Consider the following 17,715-nt stretch of genomic DNA (forward strand, 5'->3'; position numbering starts at 1 on the left):
TATTGACTAGAGACACCCACTAGCAGAGGGCAGTGCGTACGGCCCAGTACATCACCGGGGGCCGAGCCGCCTGCCATCCAGGACCTCTATACCAGGTGGTGTCAGAGGAAGGCCCTAAAAATTGTCAAAGACTCCAGCCACCTTAGTTATAGACTGTTCACTCTGCTACAGCACGGCAAGCGGTACCGGAGCGCCAAGTCTCGGTGCCAGCAGCTTCTACCCCCAAGCCATAAGACTCCTGAACAGCTAATCAAAATGGCTACACAGACTTGAATTGCGCCCCCCCTCTACACTGCTGCTCCTCTCTGTAATTATCTATGCATAGTCAATTTAATAACTATACATACAATTTAATAACTATACCTACATACCTACATGTGCATACTGTATTACCTCAATTACCTAGACACCGGTGCTCCCGCACATTGACTCTGTACCGGTACCCCCTGTATATAGACAGCTATTGTTATTTTACTGCTGCTCTTTAATTATTTGTTTTTCTTATCTCTTACTTTTTATTTATTCTTTCTTAAAACTGCATTGTAAGGGCTTGTAAGTAATCATTTCACTGTAAGGTCTACACCTGTTGTATTCAGCGCGTGTGACAAATGACTTTGATTTGACTCTTGTCAAATGAGTGCCATTTTGGTTCAGGCTAAAGGAACTAACAAGGTACTGTATGAGGTTGGTCCTGGTGAATAATGTGTAAATAAAGTACGGCCTGACTCCATTGCAGCAGTTACAGTTGAAGTCGGAAGTTTACATACACTTAGGATGGAGTCATTAAAACTCATTTTTCAACCACTCTACACATTTCTTTTAGCAAACTATAGTTTTGACAAGTCGGTTAGGACAACTACATTGTCCATGACACAAGTAATTTTTCCCCAAAAAATGTACAGGCAGATTATTTCACTTATGATTCACTGCATCACAATTCCAGTGGGTCAGATGTTTACATACTGTTTAAAGACTGTGCCTTGAAACAGCTTGGAAAATTCCAGAATATTATGTCATGGCTTTAGAAGCTTCTGATAGGCTAATTGACATCGTATCAGTCAATTGGAGGTGTACCTATGGAGGTATTTCAAGGCCTACCTTCAAACTCAGTGCCTCTTTGCTTGACATCATGGGAAAATCAAAAGAAATCATCCAAGACCTCCACAAGTCTGGTTCATCATTGGGAGAAATGTCCAAACGCCTGAAGGTACCACGTTCATCTTTAAAAACAATAGTACACAAGTATAAACACCATGGGACCACGCAGCCGACATACCGCTCAGGAAGGAGACGCGTTCTGTCTCCTAGAGATGAATGTACTTTGGTGCGAAAAGTGCAACTCAATCCCAGAACAACAGCAAAGGACCTTGTCAAGATGCTGGAGGAAACAGGTACAAAAGTATCTCTATCCACAGTGAAACGAGACCAATATCGACATAACCCTGAAAGGCCACTCAGCAAGGAAGAGACTACTGCTCCAAAACCGCCATAAAAAAAGCCAGACTACAGTTTGCAACTGCACATGGGGACAAATATTGTACTTTTTGGAGAAATGTCCTAAGGTCTGATGAAACAAAAATAGAATTGTTTGGCCATGATGACATTCGTCATGTTTGGAGGAAAAAGGAGGCCGCTTGCAAGCTGAAGAACACCATCCCACCGTGAAGCACGGGGGTGGCAGCATCTGGTGGTGGGGGTGCTTTGCTGCAGGAGGGACTGGTGCACTTCACAAAATAGATGGCATCATGAGGAAGGAAAAGTATGTGGATATACAGAAGCAACATCTCAAGACATAGATCAGGAGGTTAAAGTTTGGTTGCAAATGGGTCTTCCAAATGGACACTGACCTCAAGCATACTTCCCAAGTTGTGGCAAAATGGCTTAAGGACAACAAAGTCAAGGTATTGGAGTGGCCATCACAAAGCCCTGACCTCAATCCTATAAAGAAATGTGTGGGCAGAACTGAAAAACCGTGTCCGAGCAAGGAGGCCTACAAACCTGACTCAGTTACACCAGCTCTGTCAGGAGGAATGGCCCAAAATTCACCCAATTTATTGTGGGACGCTTGTGGAAGGCTACCAAAAATGTTTGACCCAAGTTAAACAATTTAAAGACAATGCTACCAAATACTAATTGAGCGTATGTTAACTTCTGACTCACTGGGAATGTGATGAAAGAAATGGAAGCTAAAATAAATTATTCTCTCTACTATTATTCTGACATTTCACATTCTTAAAATAAAATGGTGATCCTAACTGACCTAAGACAGGACATTTTTACTAGGATAAATTGTCAGGATTTGTGAAAAACTTAGTTTGAATGTATTTGGCTAAGGTGTCTGTAAACTTCCGACTTTAACTGTATCACATGTTAATTACGGATTGTCCCCTTTTTTTCAATTTTCACCTAAAATGACATACCCAAATCTAACAGCCTGTTGCTCAGACCCTGAAGCAAGAATATGCATATTCGTGGTACCATTTGAAAGGAAACACTTTGAAGGTTGTGCAATTCTTAAAGGAATGTTGGAGACTATAACACATTAGATCTGGTAAAAGATAATACAAAGAAAAAACATTTTTTTTCAACATATTTTTTTGTTCCGTCATCTTTCAAATGCAAGAGAAAGGCCATAACGTTTTTTTCCAGCCCAGGTGCAATTTAGATTTTGGCCACTAGATGGAGGCAGTATATCTGCAAAGTTTTAGACTGATCCAATGAACCATTGCATTTCTGTTCAAAATGTTCAAGACTGCCCAAATGTGCCAAATTTGTTTATTAATAACTTTTCTTGTTCAAACTGTGCACTCTCCTCAAATAATAGCATGGTATTCTTTCACTGTAATAGCGACTGTAAATTGGACAGTGCAGTTAGTTTAACAATATTTTAAGCTTGCTGCTAATTTCAGATATGTCTATGTCCGGTGAAATGTTCTTGTTACTTACAACCTCATGCTAATTGTTTTAGCCTACATTAGCTCAACCTCAAAGGTGACCCACCAATCCTAAAGATTGATAGATTGATAGTCTTCAATATTGGTTGTACTAGAGAATTGAAAACCTTTTTTGTAAGAACATAGTATATGGAAATGATTTAAAGAAATATAGCTTAATTAATTTGATTAATATTATGGTGTTTCTATTCCAATAAAAAAAAAACCCTCAGGCTCTCTGTTACAAAAATATGGTTCTGTACAACATGACATCGGGAGTAGGCTACAGTTCTAAGACTATAACATTTCCACACCCTAATTGTTGTCTAACCAATACCCAAACTGAGATTTCATAAAAATAAAAATCTCATTGACATATCAAGGGCAGTCCACATGCTTGTCTCAGAGCAGTGTGAAATGGTGCTGAAATAGTTGACCACATGCGGGTTGGCTGTTGCTTCAAATCCTATAGCTTCTAACTTCAATATGCTTTCTGTTTTTGTTGCTGTATGTCATTCTTGTGCCTTATGAAGGTGTCATGGCAGAAAATCTCAAGTGTTGAACAGTAGGAAAAGATAACAGAAAACTCTTGATCACATGGGGCTTTTTCAGAAAAGCCCTAAAGGAACGAAATGTGTGGTCATATCTCAATGTTTTGGCAGGGTTGTGGAGACCTACAGTACAGTATGAATGTCCCAGAGCCGACCAGGGCACCGAGGTTGATCTCATGTGTCCAGAAGTTTGGAATAATGGAATGGAGGCAGAACAGAATAATACAGTGAAACAGTTGTGTGTGTTTAATTCAAACAAATATATTTTGCACATAATCTATTGTCATTGTCGAAAAAGTAACGGCCAAACTATATTGGACATGTAGGCAAACTGTAAGTGTTTTTGGTTCATGGCTCATAATTATGGCCGGAATGGAGTCAATGGAAACACCTGGAAACCAGGTGAGTTATTTGATGCCATTTCACTATATCAACTCCAACCATTACCACGCGTCCATCCTCCCCAATTAAGGTGCCACCAACCTCCTGTGTTTTTGGGCACAGGTGAAACAGATCCACTGTAATGGGTCATTCCACGAATAGAGTGCCTCAGTCCGTCAGACATTGTTTGTGAACATTTTGATAAAACAGTCAATGTAACACACATCGACACTTTAACCAAACTAAACGGTAAAAAATCATTCAAATACCAGTATTTTTTATTAGTTTTCTCTGTAAAACTTGGAATGTCCCACATCACATTTGTGCAAATTCTGGGAAGAATTTAACTCACTTAACCCCAGATCAATCTAAAACCCTAGTTATTTTGTTGCTTTGGGAAAGTAATGGTTGAAGATGTTTACTTATTCATTGTGATTAGTGATTCATTTACATTTGTTCCTTGGGTTTAAAGTCAACCATTGAAAAGGGATAATTCGTGATTTTGGCAATGAGTCAGATGAATTTGTGTTTTTTTTATGTCTCTGCGTGAAGTTTGAAGGAAGTTAAATAAATGTTAAATAAAAAATAAATGGTGTTTCCTGCAGTACAGAAACAAAATGAAAATCCCACATCTGTAACTTCCTTCATACTGGACACAGAAACATAAACATGTTATCCACAAGTTCATCTCACTCTGGGCAAGTAGATAACCAATTTACCGAAATACCGAAGTATCACTTTAACGTGAACTGATCTGTTATTTTAATAATGGTAGAAATATTCCTTTAAAAAATTTTTTTTAAGAAACATTGAACATCAAGAATTCAAATCATCGTGTAAAAGCAGATGAGCGAGTTGTTCTCTTTCTGGTGTTTTGTGCATATTATGTCAGGCCTGTTACCCATAGATATATAAGATAGAAATGCTTTAACAAGTTCATATATTGTTGTTAAGCTTGTTTTCAATTTCCCCCCTCTGTGACACACAACAATCTTCCATTCCCCCTGTCACAATGGTAGTAATGGCTGATGTAGCCCTTTACAGCAGTCAATTACCAAAAGCTCCCCCTTTTTTTAACCAGGCAAGTCAGTTAAGAACAAATTCTTATTTTCAATGACGGCCTAGGAACAGTGGGTTAACTGCCTTGTTCAGGGGTAGAACGACAGATTTGTACCTTGTCAGCTCGGGGGTTTGAACTTGCAACCTTCCGGTTTCTAGTCCAACGCTCTAACCACTAGGCTACCCTGCTGCCCCTTTTGGCCTCATGGGTGTAATGTTTTTTTTTTTACAACAAATCTGTCTTCTGTGATGTATATAACTTGTAATATTGGGATGAAACTCAAATGTAACACTGATTTAGCCCACTGCAGTAAAAGGCTTTAAGATGAAATTGTCAACACTGTTACATTGAAATCAGTCATGTTTATAGTCACTTTGAAATCATTTTTATTAATTTAACCTTTTGAGATGAGTTAGTTAAACAGGGGCTCTTTATTACGGAATGTTGAAATTAGGTTAAATAAAGAGTTATTTTGACAAAATTACACCATCCTAATGGCACTGTATTCGTAGAAGTCAACTGCAATAAACAATAAGCATTACTCTCTCATCTCATGTTACATTTATCACACATGGTTGAACTGAATATCAACATGGACACCAGACCATAAAGCCAGGAATGTATTTAAAAGCTTTGGAGTAATATCAGAAATAAGCGTTGTATTCTGCACTTTGACATTATCCATAGTGAGACATGAACCTTGAGAAAATGCATTGACTGCCACATGTGCAAATATTTATTGACGGTCTACCAATAATGTAGTCATAAAGCCTGGACCACCTACTAGCTTGAATAGTTGTACTGCATATATTTGTTTAATCATGTGTGATGATTTAATTATTTTACATGTAAGCAAAATCAAATACATTATTTAATTTGTTTGCTTTGGAAAGTTCCATGCTCAGGCCCATTTTTCAGGTGTTAATCAATGATGGGGTTTGTTGAAAAGGTAGCAGCTTCAGCTGACCTTTTGACCTGATGGACAGATTAGCATTAAGTGGAATAGAGGCTGCCATGGTAACCTGGTGACAGGGGATAGGGGACAACAAAATGACCCAGAGTTTGTTTGTTATCTTCATCCTATCTCGCTGAGCAATGCACCATGGAGTGTTAAGAGAAAGTCAACCTCTACACTGTTGGTGGAAAACTTGTCTATGAGGAGTGTGAAATCCTTGGTGGCTCCCAAACCGTGAAATGGAAGGAAAATGCTCTGAATGGTCAAAGTTCAGAGTGTTGACTAAAGAAATGTAATGAATGATGTTCCATGTGCAACATTATGAGTGTGTGTATATACGGATATAGCCACAGAACCTGACAGTCCGCCAAACCATATTTAAACCTGTCAAAAGTCAGGCAGTGACTGATCAGGAAGAATTGCATTTTGGGGATTTTCTCTCCACCTATATGTTTAGTTAACTATTCACTGTGAGTGCTGAGAGCAATAAAGGGATGAATAGTTCTGGTGGCAGAAGTGTTATTGTGCGAGTAATAAAATGGTGGTCCAGTTCCTTCATTGCTACTTAGGACATCTGGATGGGGTCATCTGGATGGTAGCCACTCTACCTCTTACCAGAACATGAGACTACAATGATGTTCTGGGCGGTTGTGAGAGAACACAATGTTGTGAGAGAAGCTTGGGTGGTTGTTAGAGAACACAATGTTGTGAGAGAACACAAAGTTGTGAGAGAACCTCGGGTGGTTGTGAAAGAATTTCGGGTGATTGTGAGAGAACCCCGGGTGGTTGTGAGAGAACCCCGGGTGGTTGTGAGAGAACCTCGGGTGGTTGTGAGAGATCCCCGGGTGGTTGTGAGAGATCCCCGGGTGGTTGTGAGAGAACCTCAGGTGGTTGTGAGAGATCCCCGGGTGATTGTGAGAGAACCCCGGGTGGTTGTGAGAGAACCTCAGGTGGTTGTGAGAGATCCCCTGGTGGTTGTGAGAGAATCTCGGGTGGTTGTGAGAGAATCTCGGGTGATTGTGAGAGAACCCCGGGTGGTTGTGAGAGAACCTCAGGTGGTTGTGAGAGATCCCCGGGTGGTTGTGAGAGAACCTCAGGTGGTTGTGAGAGATCCCCGGGTGGTTGTGAGAGAACCTCAGCTGGTTGTGAGAGATCCCCGGGTGGTTGTGAGAGATGCCTGTGTGTTTCTTAGAGGTGATGCTTTCTTGATAGGTCTGAATAAAGAGTCAAGCAGTTTTCCTTTTGACAGCTTTTTTAGATCTAGTCTTAGTTTAAAAAATATTTTGTTGTCTTTTAATTTTTTTTACTTTTCATCCTTTGTTAGTTTTAGTTATTAATATTGACTAAAACTCTGGGCAATTTTAGTTTAGTTTTAGTCACAGTAAATTTTGTCAAATTCTTGTCAGTGCATTTTAGGGGGGATTTAATGTTTACCTCGAACTTCCATCATGTGCACATTCAGATAGAATTGTCCAGCTAGGACTACTATCCCCTCATATACAGTGTTTTCAGGAAGTTTGAGAGAAATATCATCATCAAGCTATCGTGATTTTAGGGAATATCCACCCTGTTAAAGACACTACACACATGCATCACTACCCTGATAAGTTGAGTACTATCTTCTCATCTTTACAAAACATTGTTTTAAATTGATAGCAGGGTAACATTTGTTTAGTAACACTGTAATTATTAGGCTACATTAACAAAACTGAAATATAAAATATAAATAAATCAAACTGGATGGTCTTCAGAGATAGATGGGATGGGTTGGTGTTAGCTGAAGGATTGGATTAAAAACAAACTAAAGATACAAATGGGAAAATAGATTGTGTCTGTAAAATGTAAACAGTATGTATAAGCTGGATGGGTATACATACTATAGTAGGCTATCTGAATGCATTGGTTCCAGTCTGCCACAACAGCTACAGTACCTTCAGAAAGTATTCACACCCCTTGACTTTCTACACAACCAATGTTAGATTTGTTTTCTTTCACTTTGACATTACAGTATTTTTTTATATATATATTTTTACTTTTACCCCTTTTCTCCCCAATTGTGTGATATCCAATTGGTAGTTATTTTGTTTGCGAAGAAAATGTTTATTTTTAATTTACAATCAAATTTTGTGCGTTTGTGTGAGTGCTAGCTGTTCCAGTGCTTTTGAGGACAAGATTCCGCTATCAATTTATTGTCCTGTTTTCTTGATTCCAGTGTTCATTTTGTCAACAATGACTATGATGAAAAATATTACTCAATTACCTATTTTTCCAGTCGAAAAGAAATTGACAGCTGCAACACAGATGAATAACAGTGCTATTTATTTAACAAGTAGGTTAAGAACAAATTCTTAGTTAGTTTATGGTTTGGCCTACCCTGGACACACCATAATGACAACAGGCTAATTGTGCACTGCCCTACAGGACTCCCAATCACAGCTGGTTGTGATCCAGCCTGGAATGGAACCAGGGCGAACCAGTGATGACTCTAGCACTGAGAGGCCTTAGACCACTGGACACTTGGGATCACATGGGAAAATAGCCAACATGAAAGTAAGACAGTGTAAACATTATTGTTTCCAGTTGAGGTCAGTTACAATTGAAGTGTGGCGGCAGCTAGCCTAGTGTTTAGAGCATTGGGCCTAAGAAGTCAACTGCAATAAACAATAAGCATTGTTACTCTCTCATCTCATGTTACATGTATCACACATTGGGCCAGTGACCGAAAGGTGGAAAATAACTCATAACAGTTGTTGTTTTTTTCATGGCATGTCGTCCCATTATCGTCATTCGTTTTCAACAGGAAAAATAGGTCATTGACGAATATTTTTCATCATAGCTATTGTTGACAAAATTAACACCTGAAACCAAGAAAATGGGACAATAAACTGATAGGGGAATCTTGTCCCCAAAAGCCTTGCAAAAGCCAGCACTCACACAAACGCACAACATTTGATTTGTTTTCTGGATGCAATGACAATGATTATTTGTATCTGAGTTTTCTGTTGTTGCTCAACATGGAACTAAAGTCCAATGCAATGCAGACACACTCACTTTGATTTTGTTTCTCTACAGTTAGCTTTTTTGGGGGGGGGGGGGGAATCTAAATCTTTCAGAAGCCCAGGCATTTTTCATTTAGATAGCAGTGTTTTTCCATCTTGACTCCTCGCCCACCTTCCACTGGCTTTTGAAAGATAAATGTATACAGAATGGTTTCCCTTCATCAACAAATACAATAGATATTGTGTAAGAAGTTGGCGTGCTTGAACAGAACAGTGAGCCATTTGGAGAGGACGACCCAGAAGGGACTGGAACGATGGAGACATTGCATGAGAAACCAACACTTTTCTTTTGTTCTTTGCAAACAGACTGCATAAGCAGCATCTTCAGCAACAAGAGCAGCCTTGGTTAAGACAATAGAAAAATACAGGGCCTGTCTTAACCTTTGACCTCCACCACTCTGAAAACATCACAGGGGAGAGAACGCAGTCAGGTCAGGTCTGCCGTTCAACCTCTATAGGATAAGGTTGAGATCAAGATTCAATCATTTGTGCTAATGGAATGATCTATCTGTGGGTTCTGTCTTCAGGGGGTAGATGAGCTTTAATACTACAGATAGATCATAGCTTCCATTAATGTAATTGTCTATCATTTCCGAACCTCTATCTATATTTTTGTAAATATATATACTGTATACACTACCAGTCAAAAGTTTTAGAACACCTACTCATTCAAGGGTTTTTCTTTATTTTTACTATTTTCTACGTTGTAGAATAATAGTGAAGACATTAAAAGTATGAAAAAACACATATGGAATCATGTAGAAATCAAAAAAGTGTTAAACTAATCAAAATATATATTGTATTTGAGATTTTTCAAATAGCCACCTTTTGCCTTGATGACAGCTTTGACAACTCTTGGCATTCTCTCAATCAGCTTCATGAGGCAGTCACCTGGAATCCATTTAAATTGACTGGTGTGCCTTCTTAAAAGTTCATTTGTGGAATGTCTTTCCTTCTTAACGTATTTGAGCCAATCAGTTGTGTTGTGACAAGGTAGGGGGGATTTACAGAAGATAGCCCTATTTGGTAAAAGACCAACTCCATATTATGGCAAGAACATCTCAAATTAGCAAAGAAAACGACAGTGTGACTACAAGTGCAGTCACAAAAAACATCAAGCGCTATGATGGAATTGGCTCTCATGAGGAGCGCCACAGGAATGGAAGACCCAGAGTTACTTCTGCTGCAGAAGATAAGTTCATTGGAGTTAACAGCCTCAGAAAATGCAACCCAAATAAATGCTTAACAGAATTCAAGTAACAGACACATCTCAACATCAACTGTTCAGAGTGGACTGTGTGAATCAGGCCTTCATTGTGGAATTTCTGCAAAGAACCCACTACTAAAGTACACCAATAAGATGAAGAGACTTGCTTGGGCCAAGAAACATGAGCAATAGACATTAGACCGGTGGAAATTTGTCCTTTGATCTGGAGTCCAAATTGGAGATTTTTGGTTCCAACCGTCGTGTCTTTGTGAGACACGGTGTGGGTGAACGGATGCTCTCTGCATGTGTATTTCCCACCGTAAAGCATGGAGGAGGAGGTGTTGTGGTGTGGGGGTGCTTTCTTGGTGACACTATCTGTGATTTATTTAGAATTCAAGGCACACTTAACCGGCATGGCTACCACAGCATTCTGTAGTGATAAGCCATCTGGTTTTGGCTTAGTGGGAGTATCATTTGTTTTTCAACAGGACAATGACACAACACACCTCCAGGCTGTGTAAGGATGACCAGATGCATCAGATGACCTGGCCTCTACAAACCCCCATACCTCAACCATATTCAAATCAAATCAATTCATATAGCCCTTCTTACATCAGCTGATATCTCAAAGTTCTGTACAGAAACCCAGCCTAAAATCCCAAACAGCAAGCAATGCAGGTGTAGAAGCACGGTGGCTTGGAAAAACTCCCTAGAAAGGCCAAAACCTAGGAAGAAACCTAGAGAGGAACCAGGCTATGAGGGGAGGCCAGTCCTCTTCTGGCTGTGCTGGGTGGAGATTATAACAGAACATGGCCAAGATGTTCAGATGTTCATAAATGACCAGCATGGTCAAATAATAGTAATCACAGTAGCTGTCGAGAGGTAAACAAGTCAGCCCCCAGGAGTAAATGTCAGTTGGCTTTTCATAGCCGATCATTAAGAGTATCTCTACCACTCTTGCTGTCTCTAGAGAGTTGAAAACAGCAGGTCTGGGACAGGTAGCACGTCCGGTGAACAGGTCAGTGTTCCATAGCCGCAGGCAGAACAGTTGAAACTGGAGCAGCAGCACAGCCAGGTGGACTGGGGACAACAAGTAGTCATCATGCCAGGTAGTCCTGAGGCATGGTTCTAGGGCTCAGGTCCTCCGAGAGAGAGAGAGAGAGAGAGAGAGAGAGAGAGAGAGAGAGAGAAAGAAAGAAAGAAAGAAAGAAAGAAAGAAAGAAAGAAAGAACGAAAGAAAGAAAGAAAGAAAGAAGGAAAGAAAGAATTAGAGAGAATTAGAGAGAGCATACTTAAATTCACACAGGATACCGAATAAGACAGGAGAAGTACTCCAGATATAACAGACTGACCCTAGCCTCCCGACACATAAACTACTGCAGCAAAAATACTGGAGGCTGAGACAGGAGGGGTCAGGAGATACTGTGGCCCCATCCGATGATACCCACGGACAGGGCCAAACAGGCAGGATATAACCCCACCCACATTGCCAAAGCACAGCCCCCACACCACTATAGGAATATCTTCAACCACCAACTTACCATCCTGAGACAAGGCCGAGTATAGCCCACAAAGATCTCTGCAGACAGGTAGATCACGTCAGTAACTCAACCCACTCAAGTGACGCACCCCTCCTAGGGACGTCTTGGAAGAGCACCAGTAAGCCAGTGACTCAGCCCCTTTAATAAGGTTAGAGGCAGAGAATCCCAGTGGAAAGAGGGGAACCGGTCAAGCAGAGACTGCAAGGGCGGTTTGTTGCTCCAGAGCTTTTCCGTTCACACTCCTGGGCCAGACTACACTCAATCATATGACCTACTGAAGAGATGAGTCTTCAGTAAAGACTTAAAGGTTGAGACCGAATCCGCGCCTCTCACATGGGAAGGCAGACAATTCTATAAAAATTGAGCTCTATAGGAGAAAGCCCTGCCTCCAGCTGTTTGCTTAGAAATTCTAGGGACAATTAGGAGGCCTGCGTCTTGTGACCGTAGCGTATGCGTAGGTATGTACAGCAGGACCAAATCGGAAAGATAGGTAGGAGCAAGCGAATGTAATGCTTTGGAGGTTAGCAGTAAAACCTTGAAATCAGCCCTTGCCTTAACAGAACGCTAGTGTAGGGAGGCTAGCAGCCGTATTTAGCACTAACTGAAGTTTATTTAGTGCTTTATCCGTGTAGCTGGAAAGTAGAGCATTGCAGTAGTCTAACCTAGAAGTAACAAAATAATGGATTACTTTTTCTGCATCATTTTTGGACAGAAAGCTTCAGATTTTTGCAATGTTACGTAGATGGAAAAAAGCTGTCCTTGAAACAGTCGTGATATGTTCGTCAAAAGAGAGATCAGGGTTCAGAGTAACGCCAAGGTCCTTCACAGTTTTATTTGAGACGACTGTACAACATTAAGATTAATTGTCAGATTCAACAGAAAATCTGTTTGTTTCTTGGGACCTAGAACAAGCATCTAGGATCTCTGTTTTGTCCGAGTTTAAAAGTAGAAAGTTTGCAGCCATCCACTTCCTTATGTCTGAAACACAGGCTTCTAGCGAGGGCAATTTCGGAGCTTGACCAAGTTTCATTGAAATGTACAGCTGTGTGTCATCCGCATAGCAGTGAAAGTTAACATTATGTTTTCGAATGACATCCCAAGAGGTAAAATATATAATTAAAACAATAGTGGTCCTAAAACGGAACCTTGAGGAACACCGAAATGTACACTTGATTTGTCAGAGGACAAACCATTCACAGAGACAAACTGATATCTTTCAGACAGAAAAGATCTAAACCAGGCCAGACCTTGTCCATGTAGACCAATTTGGGTTTCCAATCTCTCCAAAAAATGTGGTGATCGATGGTATCAAAAGCAGCACTAAGGTCTAGGAGCACGAGGACAGATGCAGAGCCTCGATCTGACGTCATTAAAAGGTAATTTACCACCTTCACAAGTGCAGCCTCCGCGCTATGATTGGGCCTAAAACCAGACTGAAGCATTTCGTATACATTGTTTGTCTTCAGGAAGGCAGTGAGTTGCAGTGCAACAGCTTTTTCAAAAAAAATTGAGAGTAATGGAAGATTCGATATAGGCAGATAGTTTTTTATATTTTCTGGGTCAAGGTTTGGCTTTTACAAGAGAGGCTTTACTGCCACTTTTAGTGAGTTTGGATAGAGAGACATTTATTATGTTCAACATAGGAGGGCCAATCACAGGAAGCAGCTCTTCCAGTAGTTTGTTGGAATTGGGTCCAGTATTCAGCTTGAAGGTTTAGAGGTCATGATTATTTTCATCATTGTGTCAAGAGATATAGTACTAAAACACTTGAGTGTCTCTCTTGATCCTAAGTCTTGGCAGAGTTGTGCAGCTAAGGCGAACACCACCACGTTTAGTTTTGCCCAACCTAGGTCGAGGCACAGACACAGTCTCAATGGGGATAGCTGAGCTGACTACACTGACTGTGCTAGTGGCAGACTCCACTAAGCTGGCAGGGTGGCTTACAGCCTGCTGCCTAGAGGAGTTAGAGCCCTGTCTATGTTGGTAGATATGATGAGAGCACCCCTCCAGCTAGGATAGAGTCCGTCACTCCTCAACAGGCCAGGCTTGGTCCTGTTTGTGGGTGAGTCCCAGAAAGAGGGCCAATTATATTCTATCTTATGGGAAGTGCAGAAAACAGTTTTCAAACAGCGATTGAGTTGTGAGACATCACTCCCCCTAGCTGGGAGGGGGCCAGAGACAATTACTCGATGCCGACACATCTTTCTAGCTGATTTACAGGCTGAAGCTATGTTGCGCTTGGTGACCTCTGACTGTTTCATCCTAACATCGTTGGTGCCGACGTGGATAACAATATCTCTATACTCTCTACACTCGCCAGTTTTAGCTTTAGCCAGCACCATCTTCAGATTAGTCTTAACGTCGGTAGCCCTGCCAGTGTATGATCGCTGGATGATTCGTTTTAAGTCTAATACTGCGGGTAATGGAGTAGCCAATGACTAGGGTTTTCAATTTGTCAGAGCTAATGGTGGGAAGCTTCGGCATCTCAGACCCCGTAACGGGAGGAGGAGAGACCTGAGAAGGCTTGGCCTCTGACTCCAACTCGCTGCTTAATGGGGAGAACCGGTTGAACGTTTCTGTCGGCTGAATGAGTGACACCGGTTGAGCATTCCTACATCATTTCCCTCCAGAAGCCATGAGAAAGTTGTCTGGCTGCAGGAAAGTAAGGTTGGCAACAAAACGCACAGCAACACGTAAACAAGTGTTGAAATGGTTTGGGATGAGTTGGACCGCAGAGTGAAGGAAAAGCAACCAACAAGTGCTCAGCATACGTAGGAACTCCTTCAAGACTGTTGGAAAAGCATTCCAGGTGAAGCTGGTTGAGAGAATACCTGGAGTGTGCAAAGCTGTCATCAAGGCAAAGGGTGGCTATTTAAACAATCTCAAATATAAAATATATTTTCATTTGTTTAACACTTTTTTGGGGGGGGGTTACGACACGACTCCATATGTGTCACTTCATAGTGTTGATGTCTTCCCTTTTAGTCTACAATGTAGAAAATAGTTAAAATGAAGAAAAACCCTTGAATAAGTAGGTGTTCTAAAAACCTTTGACGGGTAGTGTATGTACCTATCTTAAAAAGTATAGATTTTACTTTATTATGTTCCAATAACCCTACTACCCCTCCCCTAATTGGAGTAAACAAATGAACAACAACACCAAGGCTTCTACTTCCAGCTTATACATACTATACACATTTTACAGACACAATTATTTGTGCCGCCATGTGCACGCTGCTGCCTAGTAAACCAACCCATTTTTCCATAACAAAACCAACAGCATTTGTCGCCCACCCCATTGGGGGATAAATTCTTATCCTAACAGTAATTCAGTTTGACCCTGAGGTCCCTAATCTTTAAATACTCCTTCTTGCTAATTGAGTGTTCCTAATTTCATAAGTAAACAGAAACCCAAGTCATTGCAGCTGCCGTAGATTAGATGGTCAGTATCTGTCCAGTTGTGAAAAATAAACACTTAAATCTATGTCTAATCTCTCCAAGTTTACTTCTCGGGGGTTCCTGGCCTTTTCAACATGTGCTCCATCATTGTGTTGAGCGGCCATGTTTGTTTTTACGGGAACACCGATGGACGGTGGACTCTGGTAGATAATGGCCAGTGGGTAACAGGGCAGTTTCCGTGTCCGAACGTTTGGAAAATAAAAAGGTCCTTGGTCTTTCAGTGTGGAATTCCATCAGTCTCGAAATAAAAACACACGTTTGAAGTTTTACACGAGAATTGTAATATCGGCAAATAAAATATACTCTGGGCAATTCCTTTCTTTGAAACTCATGTAACCCAGAGTGAAAGGCTAAATAAAAACTAAAATAAAAATGAAGCATCCAACAGAAGTCTGTGAGTCCTTTTCAATCTGTCAAACATTCAAGCGTTTGTACACTACTTTGCCTATTTAGCAAGCCAAAAGTTTCTCTCCAAGATGGATTGACCCTAGAAGTTTCCTCTGATAGGAAGAAGGAGTACGCTATCTTAGAATGCCTGGTATTAGCCTGAAGAGTGGTTTGCCCCGGCTCAAGGGAATCACCTCGAAACAAATATTGCCTAGATTTCTTGCCAATGACAATGACAAGGGGAGGTCATACCTACCTGGGAATGATCCTGGATGACCCACTGAAGTTGATCACTACCTCAAAGCCTCAAAAGGTAGGCCTTATATATCCGGCACCAAATCCAATCAAATAGGAGGGGTCGTTTTTGTTTTAAGATTACAAATTGCCCGAACATGACTCAGAGGAGATAAGGGTAATGGATGGGGCAATGTAAGCAGCCCTTCTGTTTGTTCTAGTGAAGGGAACCTGCGTCTACTCTTGAGTATACAAGGGCTCCACTTATGACCTGGGCCCCATAGTTGGGTCCTCGGCAGGGGGCTTTGATCTCACTTGGACTCCCTTGACTACTGCCCGTTGGGAAATGTGAATATATGGGCAAAGGGGCCTGGTTAAGAACAAACATTGGTGGAAAGGATAGAAGATAGACAGCCAAGCAGCGATGACATGGGTTTAGTTGTGTGGAGCTTGCCGAGGGGGTGGGTGTAGGAAACAGGGGGTTAGAAGTGCACCGAGGTGAGGGTGCTCGGTCGAACAAGTCAGCTCCAAAGGATCTTTGAGGCTGTGATTAGTTAGTCTCCTTGTAAAAATAAAAACAATTACCAGGCTGGGTATATATCTGTATTTTTAAGTGTGTGTGTGTATGTGTGTGTGTGTGTGTGTGTGTATGTGTGTGTGTGTGTGTGTGTGTGTGTGTGTGTGTGTGTGTGTGTGTGTGTGTGTGTGTGTGTGTGTGTGTGTGTGTGTGTGTGTGTGTGTGTGTGTGTGTGTGTGTGTGTGTGTGTGTGTGTTGTGTACGCATGCACGCGCCTATTTGTCGGTCTATATTTGCTCAAGAGAGTCGTTGATGCTGTTAGGAAAGAGAGTGAGCAGTTGATTATAGGTGTGGCCACAAGGCCATTCATTCACTACCAATCAAACATGTAATAGAACTCGTTCAACTGATAAACCCCTCCCCCTAAATTACCCCAAATTAGAAATGACAGCTATTTATCAATACACTATGTTAGGTGCATGAGGTTAAAGAGGTTGAGGTTAGTTGAGAAGAGGATAATGTTCATACCATCAAATAGGATTATTGAGCAAGTCAAATCATTATGCAGTAACAATGCAATGTGGTGAATACTAAAGTTTTGTTTTCTTAACAATTCCGTCACTCAACAACCCCCCTTTTCACGCGCGCACACACGCACACGCACACGCACACGCACACGCACACGCACACACACACACACACACACACACACACACACACACACACACACACACACACACACACACACACACACACACACACACACTTCCTTATCTGTGTCTTTTGACACTTGCAAATCAATCATTCCCTTCATGGTCAACAGTCTTGATCATTGAAGTGCCAAGGGTTGAAACATGAAGAAAAACAAGGAGCAACTTGAGGAATCGCCTCTTTGTCCACTTACATAATCAGTCATACTCGATGTCTGGCTGTTGAAGGCCGACCCTTTTCAACTGCAACCATATACAAAAAGATATGGGATTTACAGAGCTTCCCTCAGGCCCAGGGCAAAGAACTTAGGAGAAGGATGTTGAGGGATACTTTTGGAGGTTCTTGAAACTTTCCTGTTCATGTTATGGCACAGTGAAACATAGAATCCCCGAGATGGAGGGGAGAGTAGAAAGTGTTAGAACTGGGACAATCTCTCTATCTCACTCTCTGTCACTGTAAGGCTCTGCTTTTCTTTTCTTAGTCAACCTTGTGTTCTTTTTCTTTGTGTTCTGGAACGTAGCCCTGTTTCTTTGTGTTCTGGAACGTAGCCCTGTTTCTTTGTGTTCTGGAACTTAGCCCTGTTTCTTTGTGTTCTGGAACATAGCCTTGTTTCTTTGTGTTCTGGAACGTAGCCCTGTTTCTTTGTGTTCTGGAACTTAGCCTTGTTTCTTTGTGTTCTGGAACGTAGCCTTGTCTTTCATTTTTGTTCATTGATTTCAC

The 17,715-nt window shown here is 41.2% G+C and overlaps 1 protein-coding gene across 1 annotated transcript in view; it reads right to left on the minus strand.

The window, feature by feature from the left end:
- Positions 1–6,491: 6,491 nt before the first annotated feature.
- Positions 6,492–17,715, minus strand: part of LOC135507525 (histidine-rich glycoprotein-like) — a 49,820-nt gene continuing 38,596 nt past the window's right edge. The window contains exon 2 of the mRNA XM_064927032.1: positions 6,492–7,094. Coding sequence (XP_064783104.1) covers positions 6,492–7,094 — 603 coding nt within the window. The remainder of the gene's footprint in view (positions 7,095–17,715) is intronic.

Source organism: Oncorhynchus masou, chromosome 21 (assembly GCF_036934945.1).
Source record: "Oncorhynchus masou masou isolate Uvic2021 chromosome 21, UVic_Omas_1.1, whole genome shotgun sequence".
NCBI classification, from domain to species: domain Eukaryota; kingdom Metazoa; phylum Chordata; class Actinopteri; order Salmoniformes; family Salmonidae; genus Oncorhynchus; species Oncorhynchus masou.